This window comes from Bufo gargarizans, chromosome 7 (assembly GCF_014858855.1).
Source record: "Bufo gargarizans isolate SCDJY-AF-19 chromosome 7, ASM1485885v1, whole genome shotgun sequence".
Lineage (NCBI taxonomy): Eukaryota > Metazoa > Chordata > Amphibia > Anura > Bufonidae > Bufo > Bufo gargarizans.
Window position 1 is genome coordinate 186,399,810 of NC_058086.1, and position 26,089 is coordinate 186,425,898.

At 44.8% G+C, this 26,089-nt stretch overlaps 1 protein-coding gene across 1 annotated transcript in view; it reads right to left on the reverse strand.

Moving 5' to 3' along the window:
* The window catches only part of DNAH12 (dynein axonemal heavy chain 12), a 165,470-nt gene that overhangs the window by 2,904 nt on the left and 136,477 nt on the right, over positions 1-26,089 (reverse strand). The window contains 10 exon segments of the mRNA XM_044302476.1: positions 9,645-9,712; positions 13,882-13,973; positions 14,948-15,085; positions 15,808-16,012; positions 18,855-18,958; positions 19,865-20,053; positions 22,821-23,054; positions 23,718-23,855; positions 23,943-24,083; positions 24,473-24,729. Of these exon segments, the coding sequence (XP_044158411.1) occupies positions 9,645-9,712; positions 13,882-13,973; positions 14,948-15,085; positions 15,808-16,012; positions 18,855-18,958; positions 19,865-20,053; positions 22,821-23,054; positions 23,718-23,855; positions 23,943-24,083; positions 24,473-24,729 (1,566 nt within the window).

Genomic DNA, 26,089 nt, shown 5'->3' on the forward strand with positions numbered 1-26,089 from the left:
AGGGCAGTTCCAGCTGGTACAGTGGCACGTGCAATAACTCCCCTGTCGCAGCCACCACGTTCACAGGCCCGTAGAACCCTTAGTCTCCCAGAGGTGCTGGCAAATCCTAATTGGCAATCCCCTGCTTCCGCCGCACCCGTATTGCCCCCTTTCACCGCCCAGTCCCGAGTTCGCGTGGAGACGGCTCATTTAGGATCGGCCCTTCAGTTTTTTTAGCTGTTCTTCACCGCGGATCTCTATGACCTAGTTGTGGCAGAAACCAACACAGTCACACAGAAACGCTACACAGTTTATTACCGCCAATCCGGAAAGCTTCCATGCCCAGCCTTTCCGGTGGAAACCAGTCACAGTTTCCGAGTTTAAAATTTTGTTGGGCCTTCTCCTCAGCATGGGTCTAACTAAAAAAAATTTATTGCGGTCATATTGGTCTAAAGACCCAATACATTACATGCCCATGTTCTCTGCTGCAATGTCTAGGGCATGTTTTGAGGTCATCATGTGCTTTATGCATTTCGCGGACAATAGCACCTGTCATCCAAGAGGCCACCCTGCTTATGACCGGCTCCACAAAATTCGGCCCCTCATAGACCATTTGTCATCCAGATTTGCAGATGCGTATACCCCTAATCAAAACATCTGCATAGACGAGTCCCTAGTACATTTTACCGGGCGCCTTGGCATAAAACAGTACATCCCCAGCAAGCGCGCCCGGTCAACTGTGCTTCTTGCAGACTCCAGACTAACTCTATAGGCCCCCTGCAGAGTATTACTTAGCCATACACCCACCAAGCGAAAACCTCACCTGCTTCTGCCCTTGTCCTCACCAGATCAAACCACTCAAAAGCCCGGGAAATCAACTGTGCTTCTTGCAGACTTCATACTGGCTCCGCCTACTCGAGTCTAGTCACATGGGCATGACATCATCAAAGGTCCTTTAGCTGCCTAGGAAATAGCATCTACCATCACCTCACCGGCCACCCAAAGGTTTCTATCCGAGTAGGTGATGATTGGACTGTAATGTGTGGTGGTCCTGGAGCCTCAGAGCAATCAGCAGCGGTCGGCGGCTGCGGCTCAGGTCATTCCGGGACACTAAATTGTCCCGGAATGAGGGTGACCGGGACCCGGGACAGACTCTCCAAATGCGGGACTGTCCCGGGCAATCCGGGACATGTGGTCACCTTAGTACCAAGGGGGGGGGGGGGGGGGCGGGCCGCCCCGGGTGCCACTCACAAGGGGGGTGCCAGGCCGCCTGTCTTTAAAAAAAAAAAATATATATTTTTTATTCTTCAGGGCCGCACCGCCGATCGCCACAGGCGGCGCGGCCCTGGATGTAATTGCGGCCGTGCTGTGGGGCAGGGGAGGGAGAGGCGTGTCCCTCCCCTGTTCTTCTGATAGGCCGCAGGCACTAATGCCTGCAGCCTATCAGAGGCCGGCTCAGGCAGCGCGATGATGTCATTATCATCGCGACGCCTGACTCCGGCAGCACACAGCAGGGACACAGGCCGGAAAAGGCTTGCATCGCTGCTGTGCTGATGGAGGTAAGTATTCGTTTTTTTGTTATTTTTTCCTCTTTGCGGGGGGGGCGGGGCGGGGGGGGGGGGGGCCTGGCACTATGGGGGGGGAGATCTGGCACTATGGGGGGGGAGCTGGCACTATGGGGGAACTAGCACTATGGAGGGGCACTATGGGGGAGCTGGCACTATAGGGGGAGCTGGCACTATAGGGGGAGCTGGCACTATAGAGGGAGCTGGCACTATAGGGGGAGCTGGCACTATGGGGGGAGATCTGGCACTATGGGGGGAGATCTGGCACTATGGGGCAGCTGGCACTATAGGGGGAGCTGACACTATAGAGGGAGCTGGCACTATGGGGGGGAGCTGGCACTATGGGGGGAGATCTGGCACTATGGGGGAACTAGCACTATGGGGGGGCACTATAGGGACAGCTGGCACTATAGGAGGAGCTGACACTATAGAGGGAGCTGGCACTATAGGGGGGGCTGGCACTATGGGGCAGATCTGGCACTATGGGGGGGGCTGGCACTATGGGGGAACTAGCACTAGGGGGAGCTGGCACTATAGGGGGAGCTGGCACTATAGGGGGAGCTGGCACTATGGGGGGGGGGAGCTGGCACTATGGGGGCATTTCTTACTGGCACATTATGGGGGGGCACCATGGGGGAGAGGAGCACTATGGGGGTATCTGTGGGCTTTTTTTAATTATTGGCACATTCTGGGGGGCACTATAGGGGAGAGCAGCACTATGGGGCATCTGGTGTTATTATAGGGGCATTATTTGGGGGCACTATGGGGAAGTGGGGGCTCTAAAGTGGTCTTTTGTATTGGAACATTATGGGGGCACTGGCATTTGGTGGCACTAAGGGGGCATTTTTTACTGGCACATTATGGGAGGCACTATAGGGGAGAGCGGCACTATGGGGGAGTGGAGCACTATTGAGGCATATGGTGGCACTAAGAAGGGGCATTTTTTTACTGGCACATTGTGGGGGAGGAGCACTATAGGGGCATCTGCTGGGGGCACTAAGGGGCATTTTTTTACTAGCATATTATGGGGGACACTATGGGGAAGGGGGAGAGGAGCAGTATGAGGGCATTTACTGGGGCACTATATAGGGGTATTTTATACTGGCATACATTATGGGGACATTAGCTCAACTGCGGGCACTAAGTGGGGGTATTTCATGTACTGTCATATTATAGGGAAAATTAGTACCACTAGGGGGTATTATGGGGAGCTTTACTACTACTGGGGGCTATGAGGAACATGATTACTAGGGCACTATAGTAGTATTCCCAGGGGGACTGTTTCTGCAGTATACAGGTCCTTCTCAAAAAATTAGCATATTGTGATAAAGTTCATTATTTTCTGTAATGTACTGATAAACATTAGACTTTCATATATTTTAGATTCATTACACACCAACTGAAGTAGTTCAAGCCTTTTATTGTTTTAATATTGATGATTTTGGCATACAGCTCATGAAAACCCAAAATTCCTATCTAAAAAAATTAGCATATCATGAAAAGGTTCTCTAAACGAGCTATCAACCTAATCATCTGAATCAACTAATTACCTCTAAACACCTGCAAAAGATTCCTGAGGCTTTTAAAAACTCCCAGCCTGGTTCATTACTCAAAACCGCAATCATGGGTAAGACTGCCGACCTGACTGCTGTCCAGAAGGCCATCATTGACACCCTCAAGCAAGAGGGTAAGACACAGAAAGAAATTTCTGAACGAATAGGCTGTTCCCAGAGTGCTGTATCAAGGCACCTCAGTGGGAAGTCTGTGGGAAGGAAAAAGTGTGGCAGAAAACGCTGCACAACGAGAAGAGGTGACCGGACCCTGAGGAAGATTGTGGAGAAGGACCGATTCCAGACCTTGGGGGACCTGCGGAAGCAGTGGACTGAGTCTGGAGTAGAAACATCCAGAGCCCCCGTGTACAGGCGTGTGCAGGAAATGGGCTACAGGTGCCGCATTCCCCAGGTCAAGCCACTTTTGAACCAGAAACAGCAGCAGAAGCGCCTGACCTGGGCTACAGAGAAGCAGCACTGGACTGTTGCATGGCATTCGGAAATCAAGGTGCCAGAGTCTGGAGGAAGACTGGGGAGAGGGAAATGCCAAAATGCCTGAAGTCCAGTGTCAAGTACCCACAGTCAGTGATGGTCTGGGGTGCCATGTCAGCTGCTGGTGTTGGTCCACTGTGTTTTATCAAGGGCAGGGTCAATGCAGCTAGCTATCAGGAGATTTTGGAGCACTTCATGCTTCCATCTGCTGAAAAGCTTTATGGAGATGAAGATTTCATTTTTCAGCACGACCTGGCACCTGCTCACAGTGCCAAAACCACTGGTAAATGGTTTACTGACCATGGTATTACTGTGCTCAATTGGCCTGCCAACTCTCCTGACCTGAACCCCATAGAGAATCTGTGGGATATTGGGAAGAGAAAGTTGAGAGACGCAAGACCCAACACTCTGGATGAGCTTAAGGCTTATCGAAGCATCCTGGGCCTCCATAACACCTCAGCAGTGCCCCAGGCTGATTGCCTCCATGCCACGCCGCATTGAAGCAGTCATTTCTGCAAAAGGATTCCCGACCAAGTAGTGAGTGCATAACTGAACATAATTATTTGAAGGTTGACTTTTTTTGTATTAAAAACACTTTTCTTTTATTGGTCGGATGAAATATGCTAATTTTTTGAGATAGGAAATTTGGGTTTTCATGAGCTGTATGCCAAAATCATCAATATTAAAACAATAAAAGGCTTGAACTACTTCAGTTGGTGTGTAATGAATGTAAAATATATGAAAGTCTAATGTTTATCAGTACATTACAGAAAATAATGAACTTTATCACAATATGCTAATTTTTTGAGAAGGACCTGTAGTATTGGGGGTGGCAGGAAACTAATGTCTGTTTCTCAATCTCTGCAGAGACGGGAGATGGCAGAAAAATCATCATGGCGGTCTGGTCTGAATGGAGAAGATGAGGAAAGAGAACGTCTACATCAAAGGTGACATCACTGGATGTAAGAGGTATGTGGCGCTATGTAGGAGAGGAGATGCCCCTTATGAACCACTGATCACCCCATATAGACTCCCTGATCACCCCCCCTGTCATTGATAACCCCCCTGTAAGGCTCCATTCAGAGGTCCGTATGATTTTTACGGATCCACTGATACATGGATCGGATCCGCAAAACACATGCGGATGTCTGAATGTTTTGTAATAAATATTATTGAAAACATTGAAAAAGGTTTGTGCATGTTTTCTTAACTTTCTTGGGGGGGGGGGGGGGGGGGGGGGGGGTTGCCAAACAAAGGGTTCGCCCCGGGTGCCAAATGTTCTAGGTACGCCCCTGCATCAATGAATTACAGATGACACACAGATGGTAAAAAACGGACACGCGGATCATTCACAGACATCTTCAAGGATGAAACACGTATGTTTTTTTCACGGTCGTGTCACTGACACAGAAATGTGGACGAGGCCTAAGGCAGGTTCAGTACCAGGTAAGTCACGCTTAGCTTTGTATATAGATACATTCTGCCTCTACTGTACAATGATGACCCTACCTCTTAAAGGGAACCCGTCAACAGTATTTTGTGTATAGAGCTGAGGACATGGGCTGCTAGATGGCCGCTAGCACATCCGCAATACCCAGTCCCCATAGCTCTGTGTGCTTTTATTGTGTAAAAAAAAACGATTTAATCCATATGCAAATTAACCTGAGATGAGTCCTGTCCCTGACTCATCTCACGTACAGGACTCATCTCAGGTTAATTTGCATATGTATCAAATCGTTGTTTTTTTTCACAATAAAAGCACACAGAGCTTTGGGGACTGGGTATTGCGGATGTGCTAGCGGCCATCTAGCAACCCATGTCCCCAGCTCTATACAAAAAATCCCGGTGACAGGTTCCCTTTAAGCCAAATTTTTTTGCTATGAGGGTCACTAGTCCCAGGCAGCTGGGAGGAGACGGTTTCCTGTATATCTCCACGAGTGACCTTCTCTGTCCAGATAGAGGATCGGTCATTCCAGTAAATATAATATACAGTAAGGGAGTCACGTTAGGGATAATGAATGTTCTGGACGCGTGTAACGGCCTGTATGTTCTGCAGCACACAGGTCGCTCTGAAACCACTTATGACTCTAATGATCACTGTCTCTTTAATTAAACTGCACACGTGGCACCATTTAATTCACTATATTCAGGTTTTGTTTTTATGGCGTTCACTATACACGAACAATGACACAACGCACTTTCTGCAGGTCAGTATGATTACGCCGATACCAAATTTATAGATTTTTTACTACTTTAATAAAAACCTTTCTCCATATTCTGACACCCAGAACTTATATGTTTTCATCTACACAGCAGTGTGGGGGCTTGTTTTTTGCAGGGTGAGCTCTAGTTTTTATTGATACAATTTTGGGGTACATCCAATTTTTTTATCACTTTTTATTGAATTTCTTGGGAGGGACAAGTTGTCCTAAAGATGGCAAATATTATATTTTTCTCTTCCGTTATGGCATTCACCACACATTTTTATACTTAAATACTTTGGACATTTTCAGACGTGGGGATACCTATTATGCTTATTTTTTGTTTCTGCTTATTTTTATTGTTTATTTTTATATGTATAATTGGGAAAGAGGGGTAATTAGATTTTTAATACTTTTTTTTTTTTTTTTTTTGCTTTTTAAACTTTTTTTAGGCCCCTTAAATATGCGTTTTTCTGGTGGCTTGTACCCTATAATGTAACAGAATACTATTGCAGTGAATGTGATTTTTACGGGCTACCGCCTGGCAGGTCGTCTCATGGGCAGAGCTCACTATGAAATGCCTGAGAGCCCTCACAACACCCCCCCCGCAGGGTGCCATAGCGGGGGCTCAGATGCTGGTCCCAGTCATTGTGGCCGGTTGCCGGATGTGTAATAAATCGCGTTTGGCGTGGGAACAGCTGATGAACCCGTTCCATACACAACTTGTGCCCCGATGACTTACTATTATGTCAGGGGTTGCAAAGGGGTTATCTCCTTCCAGGACAGTTTTGTAAAATATTGCAACCAGTTTCATGGTCCCAATGCATCTAAAATGATAAAGGAACCCACTTTGCAAATGGTCTTGATTAAAAAATGTCCTATAGGTTTGTGTCTAGAACTCCTATGCAGACCTATGCATCTCCATGGTAACAGACTACAAACAACCTGACCTTGCGGTCATACTGCTCCCATCCTTCCTCTACTTCTTGCCAAGAGGAGGGTTTTTAGACTTCAGTAGACCAAAAAATTAGTGACAAGAACACAACAGATATTCTGAATTAAAGAGGTTGTCCAGTTTCCGCAAAAAATAAAAATAAAAAAACGAAACAAAAAAACTGTCACGGCCTACAGTGAAAAAAAATCTAACAGTATTTACCCAGTGATCCAGGGCTACCGTGCCGGTTCTCCTGGTGTCTTTTGTTTACATGTCTGCTGCGATGACATCATGTCAACGTCACATGAGACCAGTGATTGGCTGTAGCGGTCAAGTGTTGTCAATGTGTGCACCGATGTAGCTTGGGGTGCTGATGCAGAAATATTTTATCTTAGGCTATTTAGCAGCATTATCTGGTTTCTTGCTGGAATAAACAACCCCATAAAGGACCCGATCTCAGGCCTGTCAATTTATATTACAATGCTGGTCATCATAATGTGTGGGGATGGGCAAAAGGTGGTCCTAAAAGTATTAAGTGGGTGCTCATCATCCGTAGCTGCCATGATATAATGATGTGCACCTGACCCTGCAGAATTTACTTAAAACGTGCAATAAATCTTCCACTGGCAGGAGGCGAATTACTGGGGACAGCTGCTAAGACAAAGTTCTATATCTAACACTGAGGTTTTGCCAGCTGGATCCAGAGCGTACAGTAATGTTCTCATACTGGACGTCTTCCCGATACCAAATCATGTGAAGAACAGATTCTTGCCCTATATTGTACTACAGAAACGTTCTGAGGAATACGAGACTGGGGAAGGATTTTTACTTCATTCAGTGCTCGAGTTAGGTCAGAGGATGAAAAAGGAGGATTACAGTATTCAACCGAAGCATAGTGCAAGACCCTATAAAGACAAAGTGAAGAAAGGCCACCTAAGTTTTCGTGGACTGATAAGACAACCACTTAGAGATGTGAGATTTCTCAGCAGTAGTAAACAATGTGATCGGTTTATGTTTGGGGGGAGCCTATCTAATCTCTAAGGATGGGTTCACACATATGTTTTTGCTAGTGTTTTATTGCACTTTTGTATTTTAGGGGTGTTTTTTGAATCTGCATTTTTCGGTGGCTTTTTGGGGGTAAAAACACCAGCTCCAGATATTAGCTGAAGGTCTATGGAAAATGTTAAACACAGCACATACACACAGGCGTTTTGTTGCTCCTGGTGTTTTTTTTGTCTCTCTGGCTACTTTTGCAACATGTTTGAGCTCTTTTTTGCAGACTATTTGACATCTTTTTTATAGGGGAAAAATGACATTACAAAACGCTAGCGGTCATACACACTGTCAGCAAAAAATTCCCCAAAACCGCAGAAAAAAACACTATAAAAACACAGTTATTCTGGTGTTTTTACACCTGCGCCCCCCCCCCCCCACCCCCTTCCAAAAAAAATAAAAAAGTCGGTGCAAAGTTGTGTTTGGGAGAAACCTTAAAGGGCCACTTATAACACTTATGCCCTATCCACAGGATTGGGGTCCGACCACTCGGAGCCACAGTGTTAATGAGAATGGAAGTCTACAAGTGCCGCCAAACCGCCCCATCTAACCAGGTTACCACGCTCTATGGAGCGGCTCTATGGTATTGATTTGCCTTTACTGATAAGTTAAGCAGCCACTTATTTCTAAAGGTTCCCTGCTCTCTGCTGACTATTAAAATCTTGTGTCCCGAACACACAAATGAAAAGAGACTCTCAAAAGTGGCCAGCTCTTTTAATATTGGTGTCATGATACCAGCTGAAGTGTCCGCATTTACTGGTTGCTCCCTGGTGTGACCACATGCCGATTTTACAACCATTTTTGGAAAACTGAACTCACCCTAAGGCTACATGCGCACTATCAGGATTGCGTGCAGATTTTCCGCGCGGATTTGCGTGCGGAAAATCCGCACCATAGGTCATTGTATTCTATGAGAATTTGAAATTCTCAATGCACATGATGCTGATTTTTTCCGTGCGGATTTTAAAATCCACAGCATGTCAATTTATTTTATTTTTCCTGACCGGATTTTCTTCATTCACTTAGTGAAATCCGCATGCGGAAAATCCGCACCAATTGATGCAGATTGTCCACACAGATTTCCCTGCGAACGCCTGCGGATTTCAGTGCGGATTCTCCGCACATGAATCCTGAACGTGTGCATGTAGCCTAAGGGTCCATTCACACAACCTAATTTTCGGCCCGCATCTCATCTGCATTTTTTGTGGATCAGATGTGGACCCATTATTTCCACGGCCCTGCAGACAAGAATAGGCATTTCTAACAAAGGGCAGGACGGGCTAAGCCGCCAAAAACGGAATGCACGCGGCCAGTATCTGTGTTTGTGCATCCGCAATTTTCAAACAGATGCAGTCATGTGAATGCCCCCTATTTCACAGGCACAAAAACTCTAACTTGGCGTGATCAGCAGTGGTGGAATACTAATGGGGGGAGATTTATCAAAACTGGTGTAAATAAGAACTGGCTCAGTTGCCCATAGCAACCAATCAGATTCCACCTTTCATTTTTCAAGGCTCCTTTGGAAAATATAAGCTGGAATCTGATTGGTTGTTATGGGCAACTAAGCCAGTTCTTATTTACACCAGTTTTGATAAATCTCCCCCCATGGTATTTTGGAGGAGACGGATGGGTGATATTGGGTATGCATGGTTTTGGATTGGATAAAGTTAAAGGCCTGGCTTATAAAACTGCTGCTCCCTATGACATGATTTGTCCCTCTTGCTATCCCTTTAAGGTTGAAAGGTTTGGCCTAGATGTATCTCGATGTCTGTCTGTGTATCCCCGGATATATTTACATTGCTGATATAGCAGCACTATGTACTCTCTATATACTTTAATGCATAGTATTTTATTATCATGATCCACTTACTTGGTTTTATCCAGATAATCGGCACAGAGTCAAACAGGATCTTGGGGTGCTGTTCTGCCAGTACTCCACTGGTGCGATTAATAAAAAGATTAACATCCATTTATGGTTAAGACAATTAATACACAATTATAATCAGCATTTTGATTTTTGAACAAGCTGTTCATGATTTTTCAGGTTTTATAAATTGCCTATTCATTTATTACGAGAAGTTTTTGCAGTATATTTTTCTGTGCAATGCTGGACCCTGGGCAAGCTAGCCCCAACTCCTCTTTGTAAGAGAGAGGGGGTCAGTTCACAGAATGGGAAGGTGAAATGGTGACAACTAGTGTTGAACACTTTGCGATGCTCGGGTGCTCTACAGAGCAGAATGGAAGTCAATGGGAGAAACCGAGCATTAAACCAGGCACCCCCTGCTCTGAAGAGGGGAGGGTGCCGGGTTCCACTGAGGTCTATGCAGAAGGTAGCTGTACAGTGAGGGAATCCCCCAGTGTGAGTCCACGGCTTAGGAGTCCCTGCTCTGACTCCATATATAGCTATGTCCATATATGGAGTTAGTGTATTTAAATCGAATTTAGCCTCTATTTCTGAAAAGTTTCTGCTGGGATTTGAACTCACAACCTTCTACATGAGAGGCAAGGACTTTAACCACTCAGCTATAAAGCTAAATGATAAACTATGTCAGTAAACATTATAGTAGTTTGTCATGTAGTAAGTATTCCTATACAGCAGAAGTATCATTTCATATTTCAGTGCAGGTTAACATAGCTGTATAGCGTAGTGGTTAATGTTCTTGGCTCTAATGTAGAAGGTTGTTAGTTCAAATCCCGGCAAAAACATTTCAGAAATAGACGCTAAATTAAATTTATATTATTTTTTTTGTGGCTTTTGCTGTGGGATGCAACTAAGAAAATTTCAGGAAAGACCAACTAGAGCAGCTGAACTTTATTTGGGGTTAATCAGAGGCACTTTAAATGAGGGCAGGTGTATGCTGACTCCTATTTAACAGGATTTTGAATGTGATTGCTTAATTCTGAACACAGCTACATCCCCAGTTATAAGAGGGTGTGCACACTTATGCAACCACATTATTTTAGAGTTTGAGTTGTACAGTTTATAGGTCACATTAAAGGTGTAAAAAGTACTGAAATGATTTATCTTTGTCTCATTTTTTTACAGCACAGAAACCTGACATTTTAACAGGGGTGTGTAGACTTTTTATATCCACTGTATATATATATCCAGAAAACTGTGTATATATATATATATATATATATATATATATATATAAAATCATACTTCTGATATATATGAATGCATAATATGTGGGAAACTACTACTAATGTTTTTAGCCATAATATATTTACATATATTATAATATATTATATATATTCTAAATATATAATAATATATGTAAACATATTATGGCTAAAAACATATATATTTAAATTTAATTTAGCCTCTATTTCTGAAAAGTTTCTGACGTGATTTGAACGCACAACCTTCTACATTAGAGCCAAGAAACTTAACCACTACGCTATACAGCTACATGCATGGTTCTGCCCAAGAGGATTGGACCAGAAGCTTTATTTATTGCACACTTTTCAGTTTGCATGACTTAAAGGGGCACTCCAGGCAAAACTGAGCATCCTTCTAATTCATGGAAAGTAGATATAAATGTAAAAGGAACACTGAAGACAAATCACATACACTGTGCTATGCCTAGTGCAGGGTCTGAGGGGCGCAATGTTACTAATCTCTAGTGTCCTATGAATCCCTGTGTCATGCACCACCCCCTCAGGCTGTGCACTAGTATACCAGGGTTGCCTGGAGTGTTCCTTTGGGTTACATTTGCATTGGCTTTCCATGTATTAGAAGGATGCTATTATATGATCATCAGGATTTGCAGCGGTAAGGCCCCTTTCACACGAGCGAGTTTTCCGCACGGGTGCAATGCGTGATGTGAATTCTGACCCATTCATTTCAATAGGTCTGTGTACATAAGCATTTTTTTTCACGCATCAGTTCTGCGTTGCGTGAAAAACGCAGCATGTTCTATATTCTGCGTTTGGCCCCATAGAAGTGAATGAGGCTTTAGTGAAAAACGCATTGTATCCGCAAGCAGGTGCGGATGCAATGCGTTTTTCACTGATGGTTGCTAAGGGTCCATTCAAACATCCATATGCGGACACCGGCAATGTGCGTTTCGCATTTCTCACTCTCATAGAAAATGCCTTTTCTTGTCCGGAATTGCGGACAAGAATAGGACATGTTCTATTTTTCTGCCGAACGGAAGTGCGGATACGGAAGTGCGGATTCGCAAATGCGGATGCGGACAGCACATTCCGGCCCCATTAAAAATAAATGGGTCCGCACCTGTTCCGCGAAATTGCTGAACAGGTGTGGACCCATTTTGCGGACGTGTGGATGGACCCTAAGGCCCCTTTCACACAGGCGAGTTTCCAACGCCAGCACTGAATCCGGACCCATTCATTTTTTATGGGGCTGTGCACATGAGCGGTGATTTTCACGTATCACTTGTGCGTCGCGTGAAAATCGCAGTATGCTCTATATTGTGCGTTTTTCACGCAACGCAGGCCCCATAGAGGTGAATGGGACTGTGTGAAAATCGCAAGCATCCGCAATCAAGTGCGGATGCGGTGCAATTTTCACGCACGGTTGCTAGGAGATGATCGGGATGGAGACCCGATCATTATTATTTTCCCTTATAACATGGTTATAAGGGAAAATAATAGCATTCTGAATACAGAACGCTTAGTAAAATAGCACTGGAGGGGTTAAAAAAAATTAACTCGCCTTAATCCACTTGTTCGCGTAGCTCGGCTTCTCTTCTGTCTTCTTTCTTCAGGACCTGGGTAAAGAACCTGTGATGACGTCACTGCGCTCATCACATGTCCCGTCACATGATCCATCACCACATGTCCCGTCACATGATCCATCACCATGGTAAAAGATCATGTGATGGACCATGTGATGAACACAGTGACGTCACCACAGGTACTTTACCCAGGTCTTGAAGAAAGAAGACAGAAGAGAAGCCGGGCTGAACAAACAAGTGGATTAAGGTGAGTTAAATTATTATATTATTTTTTTAACCCCTCCAGCGCTATTGTACTATGCATTCTGTATTCAGAATTCTATTATTTTCCCTTATAACTATGTTATAAGGGAAAATAATACAATCTACAGAACACCGATCCCAAACTCGAACTTCTGTGAAGAAGTTCAGATTTGGGTACCAAACATGCGCGATTTTTCTCACGCGCGTGCAAAACGCATTACAATGTTTTGCACTCGCGCAGAAAAATCATACATGTTCCCGCAACGCACCCGCATCTTTTCCCGCAACGCCTGTGTGAAACCAGCCTAAGAAATGTTGTTTGTAAACCTTCAGTTTATCACGTGCTTGAAAAATGCATCAAAACGCATTGCACCCGCGCTGAAAAAACGGAACAACTGAATGCAATTGCAAACACAACTGACTGAACTTGCTTGCAAAATGGTGCGAGTTTCACTGAATGCACCCTGAACGCATCCGGCGCCAATCCGTCACGCTCATGTGAAAGAGTTCTCAGAGTAAGGCCTCTTTTTTTTTTCCATTTTGCGGGCTGTTTTTTGCGTTCCGTATACGGAACCATTCATTTCAATGGTTTCGCAAAAAAAACGTAATGTACTCCGTATGCATTCCGTTTCCGTGGCTCCATTCAAGTTAATGGGTCCGCAAAAAAACTGAACACATACGGAAATGCATCCGTATGTCTTCCGTATCCGTTCCGTTTTTGCGGAACCATCTATTGAAAATGTTATGCCCAGCCCAATTTTTTCTATGTAATTACTGTATACTGTATATGCCATACGGAACAACAGAACGGAAAAACAAAACGGAAACAAAAAAACGGAACAACGGATCCGTGAAAAATGGACTGCAGAACACTGAAATAGCCATACGGTAGTGTGAAAGAGGCCTAAGAAATCAACACAGATCTGGGAGGAGAGCTTTAGTACTAGGTCAGACAACCTTTGGCACCCCAGCTGTTGTGAAACTACAACTCCCAACATGCACACGTACTTGGCTGTTCTTGTAACTCCCATAGAAGTGTAAGGAGGATTCTGGGAGTTGTAGTTTCAGAACAGCTGGAGTAACGGAATTTCACCTTGACCTTTGATGATAAATATAAAATGTCAATGTATAAATTATACAGAAATTATTGTCACCAACCTCTTTCTGTCCCAACGAGCGCCATCCAGGAACAACCCATTAATGTAAACGCCATCTTCTGGTGACGTCTCAGAAGTGTCCACAGGCAGAACCTGGTCAAAATCAGCTTTTTTAGTTTATGACGTACTGAGATATTACTTGGAATAAAAACAATATGGTACATGAGGGCTAGCATGAACCGTGTCCTCAGCATGAACATATTTCCTGTATAATCCCAAACTGCTCAGATCTGTAGCTATGCAGATCACTGACAAACACTAAGTCACAATAGTACTACTGTCACCTGTACGTCTCTATCATTCTGCTTTCTATATTGACTGTTCTGCTCCCTTAGGGCCGCTTCACACGAGCGGATGCCGTGCGTGGCATCCGCTCCGTGAAAGAGTGCCAAGACCCGCTGCAGACTGCAGAGGCACGGAGCAGTAACATGACTGTTAATGCTCCGTGCCTCTCTGTGATCTCTTTACTACGAAATCACAGTGACAACTTTATCTCACTGTGATTTCGTAGTAAAGAGGTCACAGAGAGGCACAGAGCATTAACAGTCATGTTACTGCTCCGTGCCTCTGCAGTCTGCAGCGGGTCTTGGCACTCTTTCACGGAGCGGATGCCACGCACGGCATCCGCTCGTGTGAAGCGGCCCTTACAAGGTAGAGAGCACACACGATGCACCTGTCTCTAATTGTTCGCTGATTATTTCTATCTAAACCAGGGTTGCACAACCTGCAGCCCAGGGGCCACATGTGGTCCTTGATATCATTCTGTGGGGCCCCCAACCATCTGGTGACAGATATGCATGCCGATGTCTTGTGGCTGCTCACATGCATTTTTCATGTATTCTTCCATTACATGGTAATCCTGGAGGTGTAACCAGACTTTTATAGTATATACTGTATGTACAATGTGCCATAAATACAGTATTTCAGTTGGCAATCACCCCTCTAACTTTTATTTTCGGCCCTTGGGATTCCCTCAGTCTGACATTGTGTCCCCCAACCAGAAAAGCTTGTGCACCCCGATCTAAACGGATGGTCATCAGTATCGTGCAGACTGGTGTGCTACTCACCTGAAATTCATAACCTAACAAATCAATAGGGATTCTGTATTTCCTGGCATAATTCTGCATGGCACCAGTCAAAAATGCTTGTGTGAAGAAGAATCCGGACAGCCAGAAGACGTGAGGCTTTCCAAAGTCAAACCAAGTCTACAAGAAAGACATGACGGTATTTAGAATGCAAGGTGTGTTCACTTCTCTACTACTGAAATCCTATGGAACTGAAGAAACACAATAATTGCTTTGATATGGTGGAATATTTATATTATAGGACGTCTTTAAAGGGGTTGTCCGGGCTTTTACTATTGATGACCTACCAACTTGCCATAGACAGCAGCAGTGAACAGGTAGAGAGACGGAAGACAGCAAGTGCGCACTGCGTGCGGCATCTCTTTATACAGCTGATCGGCAGGGTGCCAGGTGTCGGACCCCCGCCGATCTGATATTGATGACCTATCCTGAGGATAGGTCATCAAATGTAAAAGCCCAGACAACCCCTTTAAATAAATGTTAAAGAGGATTTCCCTTCACAGTAAGTTATGGTATACTACTTGGATATGTCATTTTTTATTGGTGGGGGTCTGACCACTGGGACCCCCATTCATCACAAGTTAAGTTAAATGGGTCCGGCCCACTACACAGATGTTGCCCGTGCATTGGGGACCGCAATTGCGGTCCCCAATGCATGGAACGGCCGCACAACAGCCGTGTGCATGAGGCCTAAGGCTTATATATTTTTTTATTCCTGCCCAGCATCACTCCATTTCCTTGACTATGAGAAGCTATGCTTTAAGGAGAAAAAAAATGAATCGACCAAGACCCAGTTATTCTCGTGATGGGGTCTCAGCCATGAACACTGCCCTTCTACCTACCTGTAGGAATTTAAGCCGGGACAGGAAATCAATGACGTAACTTCCTAGAGGTTTTAAACTAGGATAAGATCGCTTTGCCCATGTTTCAGGAACTTTCCCTACGATCAAACTTCCAGACAGGGCCTCCAGCTCCGAGTCCATAACAACAAGTCCCTTGATGGCTTTCTGAAGGCTTTGTAGAGTTGTCCTTATAGAACGGATTAAGCTGAAAACACATAAAGGAAGATATAATACTATAAATGAGTGCATGCGAATGATTATTCTAAGGATAGTGTATTGGGTAAATGGTGCTGTAGCTCTCTCCTATTTAAATGAATGGGAAAGAATTGCAGTACCAATCATGGCCACTATCAAATGTATGGAGCTGTGCCTGCTCTGGGGTGATGTGGCCCTGTCAATCAGTTGATCGCTGGAGATGTCAGGAGTCCGACCTACAACGATCTGAAATTGATGGCCTATACTAAGGATAAAGTCCTGGAAAACCCCTTTGAACTTACAAACAGTACAATATCCCAGCATTTTTGTAATAATTCTACATTAAAAAGACCTCAGACATTGATGGCATATCGCTAGGATGTGCCACCAATGTCCTATGCGTGCGAGTCCCACCTCTGAGACCCGCTCCTATCTCCAAACGGGACCCCCAAAGTGAATGGAGAACAGCTATATATGTGTGGCTGCCCTCCATTCATTACTATGGGCGTTCCGAGTGGAGCGATGGCTTTTTGTTACGGGCACCTACCCTGCATGGCGGTATGCTTCCTCTGAAACCGTATTGAAAAGTATTGAAACTATTTCAAAATAAAATGGTAACAGAAATTCTCCTATTAATTTTGTAGAGGAATTATCACATTGGTTCATTTTGTTTCATCTTTTCATTCCGTTTTCTTGCTGGAAACACTGTCAGATTCTTCAACTTTCTGGATTAGCGTAATGTATCATTTATGTAATGGTAGCTAAAGCTTCCTTCATCGTGTCCACTACTGCAGTCTATGGTCATCTCCTCATACAGCTGATCGGCGGGGGGGATCTGATATTGATGACCTATCCTGAGGATAGGTCATCAATAGTAAAAGCCCGGAAAACCCCTTTAACTGTTCGTACTGTGTAATTACTGTTATGTTACTGGTATCCGAGCGCCACCTGGTGGTAATTATTAGGTATCATTGTTGCTAGAGATGAGCAAATAGATCAGTGGTTCTCAACCTTTCTAAAGCCGTGACGCCTTAATACAGTTCCTCATGTTGTGGTGACCCCCAACCATTACATATTTTTCCTTGCTACGTCATAACTAATTTTGCTACTGTTATGAATTGTAATGTAAATATCTGATATGCAGGATGTATTTTTATTGCTACAAATTGAACATAATTAAAGCAGAGTAATTAATCACAAAGACAAAATGTTGGGTACCCCTCAAATAAATAAATCAGTGGTGCTTCAAGTCTCCCCCCCCAAATAAATAAATCAGAAGTGCTCAGGGTCCCCCAAATAAATAAATCAGAAGTGCTCAGGGTCCCCCAAATAAATAAATCAGCGGTGCTTCATGCCCCCCCAAATAAATTAAGCCTTGCTCAGCCAAATAATTAAAATAAAATTAGCCAGGCTCAATTAAATCATTGGTGGCAGTGGTGCTCAGCGGCGGTGTCATTAACGAAAAAACTCGGACCTCAGCAGACAGGCGGCCCGACTTACCCGTCCAGACGTCAGGCTCCTTCAAGCACAGGCAGTGATAGGACATCACTTCCTGTGCGCGAGGATAAGGGGCCGCTGCCGTTGTGCGGGCGACCCACAATAGGAAGCCCCAGGCGACCCCCTGGAAAGGGCCGATCGACCCCCAGGTTGAGAACCACTGAAATAGATTCTAACAAATCAAATTCCTTCAAAATCAACCTCCTGGCCTTGTTGCTCAATAGACTCCCGCCTCCCCCTTCATTGACAGGGCTAGACATCATCTCGCCTGTCCCTATCAGTCTCGCACCTGCTCCACTGCCCCGAGCATAGGTGCAGGCACAGAACTTCTGCTGCGGCTCACTGTGCATGCGGCGCTGACGTTTGGCTACACCCGTAAGTGAAAGCGGTTGCTTCGGATGGAGGAACAGCGCCTCCACTTCTAGGTGTACCCAGACGTCAATGTCGCATGTGCAGTTGGTATCTGCACTGCTCAGGTAGCAGCAGGAGAACCTCTGCGCTTGAGCTGATATTCTGAGCAACAGCGCCCGTGTAAGATTTACAGGGCCAGGCAATATGGCCTGTGAATTAAGGGGGAGCCTCTTGAGCAGCGGGCCAGGGGGCTGATTTTGAACTAATTCAATTCATTACAATCTATTTGATAATCCTAATTATTACTAAAGATGGATGTTTTGAATTTGGCTAATATGCCTTGTCACGCGTCAAGGGTCTTTAATGGCACTGACTTACAGGGTAGCTGCCTATAGGTGGCACTAGAGACAGTTTCTTCCTTCTGGAGGAGAGCTAATGTGCATACCCTTTCCCAGGGAGGACTTCATATAAGACACCTCCACAAGGAGAACCAGTAGCTTCCAATCACCATTACTATTTACTATACTCTTCTTTTTGGAGCTTTACATAAAGAAACGAGGAGGTAAAATACTTACATAACATAACATAACAAATGCCTAAAGACAATTAAACAAAACAGTGTAAGGCCTCATGCACACGACCGTGCCGTTTTTTGCGGTCCGCAAAAAACGGAAGGCGCCCGTGTTGCCTTCCGCAATTTGCGGAACGGAACGGGCGCCGGCAATATAAATGCCTATTCTTGTCCGCAAATCGCGGACAAGAATAGGACATGTTATTTTTTTTTTGCGGGGCTGCGGAACGGAGCCACGGATGCGGACAGCACACGGAGTGCTGTCCGCATCTTTTGCGGCTCTATTGAAATGAATGGGTCCGCATCCGAGCCGCCAAAACGGCGGCTCGGATGCGGACCCAAACAACAGCCGTGTGCATGAAGCCTAAAACAGATACAACTGACGACAAGCGCATGAGCTTACAATCTATAAGGGAAACGACCTCTCTCTTACTTGTTAAACCTCTCCATCTCTTGCACGAGCACTGTGTTCATACTCTCTTCATATCGCACTGGGAACTTCTGCAGGGCCACCTCAATGTCAAAATCCTTAGGTAGCTGCAGAGATAAGTATAATAGTGAGATTTCCTCCATTTGTATACTACTACTTACCTGGATGTGAAAAATCTTGCCGGATTTAACATCAAAATGGATAAATTTCATAGAAATGTACGGTATATTAAAGGGGTTGTCCAAGTTCTTTGTATTGATGAACTATCCTCAGTTTAGGTCATCGATATCAGATCAGCAGGGGTCGGACACCCGGCTTCTTGTAATTACACCTGCTCACCGCTGCTGTTGCTCCCATTCTCTTGAAGTGTTAGTCCTGGCGCTGGCGGCTACAGAGATCAACGGATCTCTGGGGGTGCCAGGTGTCAGACCCCGCTAATCTGATATTGATAACCTATCCTGAGGATAGGTCAATAAAAAATAACTTAACAACCCCTTTAAATGAGTTTTTTGGGCTCAGATATTGATGACCTATCCTCTGGGTAGGCCATCCATATAAGATCATGAGAGTCCAACACCTGGCACCCTCTGCAGCCGCTGGCACCGGAATTAACATTTTGAATGGAGCCGAAAGCACAGCACTAGTGTTGAGCGAACTTGTGTTTTCAAGTTCGGCGTACAAGGTACGGGTTATCTGAGAGTTCCGTTATGGATTCCGCTACCACAGGCCATAACCTTAACAGAATTCTTAGATAACCCGAACCTTGTACGCCGAACTTAAAAAAAGTTTGCTCATCCCTACCCAGCACCATTCAATGTGTGGTGGCCATGCCTGATCCTGCAGCTCAACTCCCATTCTCTTGAAGTGTTAGTCCTGGCGTTGGCAGCTACAGGGAACTGATCTCCGGCGGTTCTGGGTGTCGGACCCCCACCGATCTGATATTGATGACCTATGCGAAAGGATAGATCATCAATATCTGGATGTCTGGAAAAAGTACATTGTGAAGAGCTCACCTTGCTGAGTATATCATTAGCTATTTCATACAGCGTGTGATCACTGGCCCCGGATGAGCCTCCTTGGCGACCTCCCCCCTGAGTCAGAAGCAGGGATTCAAAAATGGTTTTCGTTTGCTGCAGATCCTTTGATATGTCAACATTTTCATGTAATCCAAAAACCTCCGGATGCTGACTGAAAGGGAGTCTCTGCCAGACGGAAGAAGTAAGAGATTCATACATATAAGTGTTATAGATAGAGAACTGGTAATATTGTTTGTGCATTCCTCTGTTAGGCCTCATGACTATAGTTTGTGTCTGCACCCGATTAGCATTCTTTGCAGAAAGGGTGCAGAGCCATTTATTTCAATAGGGCCGCAAATGATGCAGACAGCACACCGTGTGCTGTCCACATTCGTATGTCCGTTCCGCGATCCCGCAAAAAAAGAAAAAAAATAGAACATGTGCTATTCTTCTCCTTTTTATGTACAAGGATAGGACATTTCTACAGACATAAAAAAATAAATGGTGGCATGCGTTCGGCCGGGATCCTTGTTTTGCTGATCCACGATTTGCAAACCGCAAAACACTTACGGCCGTGTGGACGAGGCCTTAATGTGATTCAAGCAGGTTATTTAAAGGTCCCATAGGAAAAAGTTATAAGAATTTTCTGTTCTATGCTGTAACTCTGCTGGCTCCAGAGAGGAAATCTCCCAGCAGCCCTTGCTGCCTGAATAGCTGCATTCTCGGACTTGGAACCGTTACCACAGGCAATGTACAGTAATATGTTGTAATAAAACTACAGATTTAGCAAGGGTTAAATTGACAGATGTGTCCTACGCTACTCCGGCAGCATAAAGCTCTAATAGTAAGCTTGTTGGAACCGTGCGCTGCGTCAATAGCTTAGTGAGCGGCGACATGCCATGTAACTAGCACAGCTCGCCACCTGTCAATTTAACGCTTGCTGTTGGGGTGTGTCTGTCATCCAGATTGTTGACTGTTACCAGTGGCAACCAGCAGATTTCTGAATGCAGCTTTGGGCTGTACATCAAGATCAGTATAAAATCAGTAACATACAGTAATGTGGTTACAAAATAACTCAACCATCTATGTCGATTATATCTACCATATCTAGTACCTGTGTTCAGACAACTTTTTAATAAGTGTTGCTTCTGACTGATGGCCTCTGAGCCCCATATGGCCATAAGCTCTGTGACTCTGTGTGTGTAATGAGTGCCAGGCTGTGCATCTGCCATCTGACACCTTAACAATTGATTGCCATCACAATCTTCCAACCTACCAGAAGGAGCGCAAAAACTACAAACTGACCAAAATAAGGCTGTGTCCACATCTGCATTTACAAATATGCATTTACTAGGCCAGATCTGGTGAACTCTAGCAGGCTGTTCCTCTGCCACCCTAAATCTCCAGATTCTAGATAAATCAACATAAATAACTTTATTTTTTTTCCTTATAAAAAGAGTTTCGTATAACCAAGATGTCAAATTTCTTATATACCATATTTTTCGGACTATAAGACACACCAGACTATAAGACGCACCTAGGATTTGGAGGAGGAAAATAAAAAATATATATTTAATCAAATCAGAGTAGATGCCCAAGCCTCATCAGACCCTAAAATCAGACCCTGATTTTTCATAAAACCTCCGATCAGACCAAACAATTTGACCCCCAAGCTCCATCAGACCCTCATCATACCCCCAAGCTCCATCAGCCTTCAGAACAGACCCTCACACCTCCAAGCTCTATCAGCCTCAGATCAGACCCTCAGACCGCGAAGCTCCATCAGCCTCAGATCAGACTCTCAGACCGCCAAGCTCCATCAGCGTCAGTTCAGAGCCTCCCTCACCTTCAGATCAAACCCCCATCAACCTCTGATGACACCCCCAATAGACTCAGATCAGACCCTTAGACCCTCAAGCTCCAACAGCATCAGTTCAGAGCCCCCCTAGCCTTCATCGGTCTCAGATCAGACCCCCATTAGCCTCAGATGAGACCTCAGATCAGACCTCATGAGCCTCAGATGAGAACTTCATCAGACCTCAGCGTCATGTCATAGAGCGCGCAGACATGCACTACGTCTTGGCTCTGTATGCCTTGGCTGTGTCATGGACGTTCCTGCGACAGGTGGCAGGAGATTTGTGAGACTGGCAACACGTGGTTTGATCTGACATGTTTTCTGTTTGGATCAAATGACGTCTGTGTTGTTTCTGGGATCAAATTACGTATGTGATGTTTCTGGTGCTTGCCACGCTTTCTTTCCTCAGGTGTGGCTATTATGGTCATTTTACCTTCTCTATTTATTGCTGTTTCTCCCACTATGCTATGCGGTTTATAGCTTCAGTTTGAGTTGTGAATTGCTGGTGTGTGGATCTCGGCTGAGTTCCTGGTGCTGTCATAGCCACTTGAAGTTAAGTGTTTTCTTTCCCTTTTGTATTTTGTTTGGGTTATTTTGTGTGTTGCATTTCCCTGTCATTTGTATTAAGGCCTGAGGGAGACTCCTGTTCATCCTTCCTTTTGTAGGAACAGGTTGTTTCAGTTCTGACATTAGTACCAGGGTCCTATAGGGTGAGTTAGGACATTAGGTATCCCTATGTATAAGCTCACCTACCTCTGGGGTCTGTTCATACTGGTAGTTAGTCAGGACTTTGATTAGGGTTTTACTAGGAGTTGTCCATCTCCTTTCCCTAGTTTCCAAGTCTTATTCCCTCTACCCTTTCCCTCCTATGTTCGGTGTGGTGTTTTCCTCCCACACCTGAACGTGACAGGCTGGGCCCAGAAGAAGACCAGGGAGGGTGAGTAGAGCCAGCACATCGCTTCCCTCATCGCTCCCCACGCCTTCCACATGCTGGCAACCGCTTCCATGATGGAAGAGCTCATTAGCATTCAGACTATAAGACGCACTGCTGAGTAATACTAATATAACCATCAACATAGAGTTGAGCCTGAGATTCACCTTGATGAATTCAATGTAATCCTCATAAGTGCCTTTAGGTGGGACTAGGTAGTTCCCACTCGGAGAGAAGGGATAACGGGGATTTTCAATGATGTCATTATTATAAAAATCTGCCAGAGTGGTCAGTAGGAGGCGCCGGTCCCAGTCATCTGTCACGCGACCTCCATAGTTACACTCTCCGGTTAGGTATGAGATGGCCTCAAATGGTACATGTTCATAGTCATTCACAAAGAGCTGAAATAGCAAGGGGAAAAAAACACATTATTTGAAAGCAAAAAAAGTTCTAACACACATCTTTAGGGACCTGGGATAGACATGCTATGGGTGCAGCATATGTAGCTGCATAGGGGCCCTTTAGGCAAGGCAGGCTCTATACCAGAATGAAGAAATGGGTACCAATGTTCTCTAGGCTCAAAATTACTGATTCTTTTCTATCAGATAAAGGATTATCTAGAACAGGGATGCTCAACCTGCGGCTCTCCAGCTGTTGCAAAACTACAACTCCCAACATGACTGGACAGTCTACAGCTATTACAGCATGCTGGGAGTTGTAGTTTTTCAACAGCTGCAAGGCCGCAGGTTGAGCATCCCTGGTCTAGAGGATCATACAAAGGAGCAAGAAGCATTATAACGGGCCCCTCACTCTTGATGGATTAGCAGGATGGGGCCTACATAATAGTTTTTAACTGGGGCCTTCTACTGTATATGTCCGCCCCTGTTTGGGACTACAAGGGTACTATCAGGGGTAAACTGCCAAGAGAGCCACTGTACTATCCAATATGTTCTGAACATCAGAATGGTATTATGGGAAACAGAGGGTGCTTGGAAATATGGCCATATAGTCTACATTTAATCATGTTACAATGGAAAGTGTCATATAAAATGTAATACAATCACCTGCAGTTGCCGAATACTAATTCTCAAATCAGACTCATTAAATCCATAAGGAATGTTCCATCCCAGAGGACCAAACTTCTTTCTTTCCTGAACCAAAGCATGGAAGAAACACACCCCAAAAAGTAGCTTCTCCCATACCTGGAACATAAAAGACAGCACAGAGTTAGACTTCCATGTTCTTCCTATAGTCTCATATATTAGATGTATGGAAAAGAAACCTCTTACTTGCTCTTTCCCTGCGCATCCATTGAAGAATTGTGGGTCAGAGATCGGGTCCGTGAGATACGACTGCAGCAGATTGAGTCTCAGTCCCGTTGGTGGCTCGTTTGTCATCTTCACACCATTCTGGAGAATGCTCACCGGAAACTGGGGACACAAGTGTTGTCAAGACTGAGAAGCTAAATACTGGCAATTGGATAGAGCTTGGTCATATACGCACACAAGTCTTCCAACAACTTGCTAATTATATGGGTTGTCTCAGTCCAGCAAATGGCATTCATCACGTAGAGAAAGTTAATACAAGGCACTTACTAATGTATTGTGATTGTCCATATTGCCTCCTTTGCTGGCTTCACTTATTTTTCCATCACATTATACACTGCTCGTTTTCATGGTTACGACCCCCCTGCAATCCATCAGTGGTGGGCGTGCTTGCACACCATTTAGGCGTATTTGAGAATGATAAATGACCCCCACAAGGATATAGACCTACTGTATATTACATGTATATCTGATTGTAATCAGGATTTAATTACCTTGGGTGAAGGATAACTAGTTAACCACAGCCTGAAATCTGGGTGACAGTTGTCACTGGTGAACTCCTCACAAATCTTCTCCAGCGTTGGCATCCAGGACACAGCCAGGTGACAATTCTGCAGACAAACCCACGTCCCGTTTGCTGCTCCCTCTTTTATCATTTTTGCAGCTACCGGCCCCTGTCCCTGTCCTAGGGAGATGGCTTGGAACTTGTCGCCCCCTCCCATATTTTTGTCATTGGCAAATTTTAGCAAACCTGAAACAGAAAGTTTATAACGATATCATATTTTATGAGGAATAGATATATCGCATGTACACAAACAGAAGATGCACGGGGTGTTTCTTTTTTCCCAGAAAAAAGGCGTTATTGTCCTAGGGTTATGACTGGTAATGAAAATCAGTAAATGAGACAGAGAAAGTGTGCACTGAGTATAATATCAGCAACCTCCAGTACTCAAGCTGTGGTTACACTATAACTCCCAGCATGCACACTTGCTCAGCCGTACCTGGAACTCCCATAGAGGTGGAGAATGCCAGAGGTTGCTGATCCCCTCCCTAAGGGCTGTTGCTCTGTGCTCACTGGACCTCACGCTCTGCATTACATACTGGTTACAGAAAAGAATTCAGTTGCTTCGAAATGGCAGATACACCTAGGTCTCATGCACACAACTGTAGATTTGGTCTACATCCGATCCGATTTTTTTTTGGATCGGATGCGGACCAATAAATTTCAATGGTGCCGCAAAAGATGCGGACAGCACACCGCAAAAAAAAGAAAAACAACATTTCCCATTCTTGGCGGTTTTGTGGACAAGAATAGGCATTTGGTATATATAGTGGGGCATGCAGAAGGGAAAATGCTGGATGCACGCGGCCGATATTTGTGTTTTGCAAAGTCGCGATTTGCAGACCGCAAAAACGGATACGGTCACATGCATGTGGCCTTACGAAAGTGGTTATCCCCGAGATGTCCCAGAGTCCCCTCTCCGAATGGTGTTATAGTAGGTATGTCGGTCCACGCTCCATTCACTTCTATGAGGTTGATATAGACAGTGACCATAGAAGCGAATGGCGTTGAGGACTGACATGCACACGATTACTTCACTCAGACTCAGAGAGCCCTAGTTTTCATGATCATTGGGATTCACAGGAGTGGACTACCAATAATCTGATATTTATCACCTACCCTGTAGAGAATCGATAAATAATTTTCATGGAATAACCCATTAAGTTAAGGGTACTTTTCTTTTCCGGCATAGGGTTCCGTCACAGGGGCTCTATACCGGAAAAGAACTGATCAGGTATATCCCCATGCATTCTGAATGGAGAGCAATCCGTTCAGGATGTCTTCAGTTCAGTCATTTTGACTGATCAGGACAGAGATAAAACCGCAGCATGCTACGGTTTTATCTCAGGCCAAAAAAACGGAAGACTTGCCTGAATGCCGGCATTTTCATAGGAATGTATTAGTGACGGATCCGGCATTCAAAATACCAGAATGCCGGATTCGTCCTTCTGGTCTGCGCATGGAAAAAAGGTTAAAAAAATAAATGCTGGATCCGTTTTGCCGGATGACACCGGAAAGACGGATCCGGCATTTCAATGCATTTTTCTGA